The sequence below is a fragment of the Adiantum capillus-veneris genome, chromosome 29, assembly GCF_014529385.1.
Source record: "Adiantum capillus-veneris isolate H3 chromosome 29, ASM1452938v2, whole genome shotgun sequence".
Lineage (NCBI taxonomy): Eukaryota > Viridiplantae > Streptophyta > Polypodiopsida > Polypodiales > Pteridaceae > Adiantum > Adiantum capillus-veneris.
In genome coordinates, this window is record NC_140959.1 from 91,367,042 (window position 1) to 91,371,244 (window position 4,203).

Here is a 4,203-nt window from a genome sequence, read left to right on the forward strand (position 1 = left end):
GTGAGCAATATGAAAATGAAATTGAAAAAGAAAGTTTGCCCACCTCATTTGTTTTTCGGAGAGCTTGGTGTGCGTCATGAAGTACTTAAGACTTTGGTGACCCATTCACAGAATGAAAGGAGTCCGCAATAAATAGTGCTTCCATGAGTCTAAGGCATGTAGAACTGCGAGGAGTTCCTTTTCATATATGCCTAGATCTTGCTCAACAGGGTTGAGCCTTTGCCTTTCATAGCCTATGGTGTGCCCTTCTTCTTGGAGCAAAACATCTCCAAGGCAATCACCACAAGCATCACATTGGACCTCAAATGGCTTTGAGAGATCCGGTAGTGTAAGCACAGGTTGAGAGATAAGCTTTTCTTATGCTTTTCAAAAGCATTGTTCTCCTTGGCAGACCATGTGTACCTAATGTTTTTCTTTGTTAGGTCATGTAATGGTCCTGCTATTAGTGAGAACTTTTCTATGAAGCATCTATAGTATGCACACATACCTATAAAGCTTCTCAGTTCATGAAGATTCCTTGGTTTAGGCCATCCTTTTATTACGTCTAACTTTGACGGATCCATTTGGATGCCATCTTGAGAGATAATGTGATCTAAATATTGAATCTCTTGTAAGAAAAATTCACTTTTTTTTCGATTAACATAAAGTTTATTCTCTCTTAGAACTTGAAATATTACCTGGAGGTGTTGCTTGTGTTCGTCTAATGAATTAGAGTAGATGATGATATCATCAAAGAACACTCTAGTAAAGGTTTGATGAGGCTTGAATAGCTTCTCCATCAAGTGGTTGAATGTGGCTGGTGCATTGGTCAAGCCAAAAGGCATGACAATGTATTCGTAAAGACAAAACTTAATGCAAAATGCGGTCTTTACAATGTCTTGATCAACTATCCTTATTTGATGATAGCCACTTTTTAGGTCAATCCTACTGAAGTAGGTGGACCCTTGTAGCTTATCAAATAGGTCTTCTACCCATGGAACAGGAAACCTATTTTTGATAGTGATCCTATTTAGTGCTCTATAGTCGACACACATACGATATGTGATGTCTTTCTTTTGCACTAGTAGCACAGGAGAACGAAATGGAGATGAGCTAGGCCTCACCATGACCTTCTTAATTAACTCATGCACTTGCCGCATAATCTCCTCTTGTTGAGCTTGAGAAACTCTATAAGGAGGTTTTACTACAAGAGGTTGTGTGCTCTTGTGACGCTGTTAGCGACGAAAATACACTGGGTTTTTATAACCCTCGGCGTCGCTACGAGAGCGTCGCTATATGCGTCGCTATAAGCGTCGCTATATAGAGACGCTCATAGCGACGCTCATAGCGATGGTTATAGCGACGTTTACACAGAAGACTATAGCGACGCTCATAGCGAATGCCCTGCCACCCATCAACCATATTGTACTTGATTCACTTTTTAAAAAAAGTGCAAGGGTAGATAATAGACCCAAAATAGTCACCCACAAGACGCATTGTTTGCAAAATTGACAATTGTACACATCATAGGCAAAATGAATTGATTGGCAAATGTAATAATGACAATTGTACAACATCATAGGCATAAAGAATTGATTGGCAAAAGGAACTGCGGTGACAAATGTAATAATATACATGGTTCAAAAAGACGTATAAAATCCGTCTCATGATACATAAGCTATGAGAAACCCTAAACTAATTCTATATAGCTATGGCTAAACTGACGTCGTCTAGTCAGACGTCTCATCGCGTCCAAGCGGCGTATCTGTCGGATTCTGCAAAAAAAGACAATAAGACAGCTTTCAGTAAGTATAAACATATAACGACATTTATAAAACAATACAAAAAATAGAAAAGAGTAAACCCTAATACTAACCATGCCGCCGCGAGAATTGAGAATGTCCATCAGGGCGTTTAAGCCCTTCCTGCCTGCGTACTCGCGCTCGTACGGTGTGGGATCACGTCCTGTCATCGACCACTGTCAAAACATACAAAGATTTCATTATGTTAGAATTAAAAAACTCATAAACCCTAAACTATCGAACATAAAGAGCAATGCGAAAACACTTACAAAATCGGCCTCAAATGATGCCCATCCACCGCTCCCCAAGTGGTGCGAGCTCTCTGCCTCTACTCGCGCTCTGGCTGCATCCTTTTGTTTCTTCCACTTGTCGGGATTCTCGCGCGCTGCTTTCTTCGCATTCTTCCAATCTTCTTTGGCCAGCCAATCTGGCCTGTTCCACCCATTCTTGATTGCTTTTTGCACTTCAGAACGCTTGTGTTTGCAGTATTCGCGCATTCGAATCTTCATCAGGTCTTCATTGAAGCGATGATCCCGTGTTGGAACGAGAAACTCATCATGAAGTATGCTGATGACTCTGTTTTTTAAATCACTTGGTACTTCACTCCATTTGTTTAGTATGTAGTGTCTAAACAGCTGAGAGCAAAGACCACGCATGCGCGAGATCACCTTCTTGCCGTCATCATCCATGATGATGCCGCCGCTGAAGTCGACGGAGTAAGACAAGCCCTCTCGCCGGTGACGCGTGAACCTGGGTGTCCCGGCAGGGGTCTCTAGCGGCGTGTCGATGGGGGTACGGACGTCAGGTATCTCCACCGGCGTCTGGGCCCCGAAGCGAGGAGTGTCAAGTGGGGTGGCTCCTGGCGGAGTAGGTAGAGGTGTGTAGCTTCTAAGAACAATCAGCCGTGAAAAACCTGGCGTAGATGGCGATGTTGTGGCTGGTGTGGGGGCGGGCAAAGAAGGGGAGGGTAAAGAGCCTCGTCGAACACGAGGCGGTGTGGAGGCATCGGTGGCGGAATCCCCACAACAACCGCCACCGCCACCACTAGAGCGCCAGTGTCTAGACGAGCGTGAAGCTCGTCTCGTCGACGCCGAAGTTTCGGAGCGCGCCGAATGCTCCGAAAGAGAGGGAGATGCGGATGGAGTAGGAACGCGCGATGATGCGCCAGAGCGATGACGCTCCACATACCACTCTCTCTACTATGGTGACAAAGAAGAAAGAAACTCCTCATCATCCATACCTGCATTAAACACACGAATATTTAAACTTAATATTGAATGAATAGAGTAGACAATGACGCAAAGACCATTAAATACAATGACGTAATGACGCATATAAATACAATGACGCAATGAATTGAGTGATAGAAGAGGCAAGTCGAAAACTCAGAATTTTCAATCAAAAGATGTGAGCGCGAGTAGAAAAGAGCGTTATACACCATGGAAGGTACTTAGAGAGCCAGAGCTTTTACAACACGGAGCAAAATTGTTCAAATACAATATTTGTGGCTTTAAGAGATCTCTCTCTCATCCTCGCATAACTCAGCATAACTTCCTATATCTATATAGAGCTCTCCGTTTAAACACATATCCTCTATTTCATTTTGTAGCTCCTCTGCATGCACCCCATATAGAGTAGTAGCATCTTGATGCTCGTCTGGCACCACCGCAGCGGCTTCTGATTGAGCATCTTCTCTGATCTCCTCCATTGATGCCGTGGAGAACCGCTGGATAGTGCATCGGTGGTCGTCTTCCCCGTCTCCACTCGATTCGTGCCCTTTGTCGCTCTTGCTTTGCATCCTGATATTGTGAAATCCACTTTTGCATCACTGGATTGTGAAGCATGCAAAATCGGTTGATTTTAGCCTCTAGATCTTCCGTCATCTTCTTCTCAACACCGAGATTGCACATGACAATCCCAGATATGCGCTCATCATCTATGGTTCGCCATAGCGTGTCCCGGGCTTTATCAAATCCGTCTAGCCACTCTCCAATGTACACTAGGGACTATGATACCAACCAACCTTCTGCCATGCTACCCTCCGGACGTGCCTTTTGACGCACATATCCCTTAAGCGTTTTCATGAAACGTTCTAAGAAGAACATCCATCTGGAATGAACTGTGCCAGCTATTTCCACCTCATCAACTATGTGAACAAGAAGATGCACCTGAATGGTTAGCATGGTAGTAGGAAAATGTTTCTCAAACATGCACACAAGCTCCGCAGCATTTAGTTTGGCGAATGGTATGGAGTCTACGTTGATCTCCTTTTGTGAGATCCATTGCACCAGCTTTGCAAGTTTGTAGATTGTGTTACGGATGTCGAGAGACAAACATCCCTCAATGGCAACCGGTAAAATAAACTATAAAGTATGTGCAGCAATGATATTAAAGTCCACTATGAACGTACCTGACACATTTT

The 4,203-nt window shown here is 43.8% G+C and overlaps 1 protein-coding gene across 1 annotated transcript; it reads right to left on the reverse strand.

Annotated features, from left to right (window-relative positions):
• Positions 1 to 1,533: 1,533 nt before the first annotated feature.
• On the reverse strand, positions 1,534 to 3,793 carry LOC147419575 (uncharacterized). Its single transcript, XM_086506172.1, has 3 exons — positions 2,051 to 3,793; positions 1,856 to 1,957; positions 1,534 to 1,754 (listed from the first exon to the last, which is right to left on the reverse strand). Exons 1-3 carry the CDS (start codon positions 2,468 to 2,470, stop codon positions 1,710 to 1,712), a joined length of 567 nt encoding a protein of 188 aa, XP_086362298.1. The 5' UTR covers positions 2,471 to 3,793; the 3' UTR covers positions 1,534 to 1,709.
• Between the last annotated feature and the right edge of the window lie 410 nt (positions 3,794 to 4,203).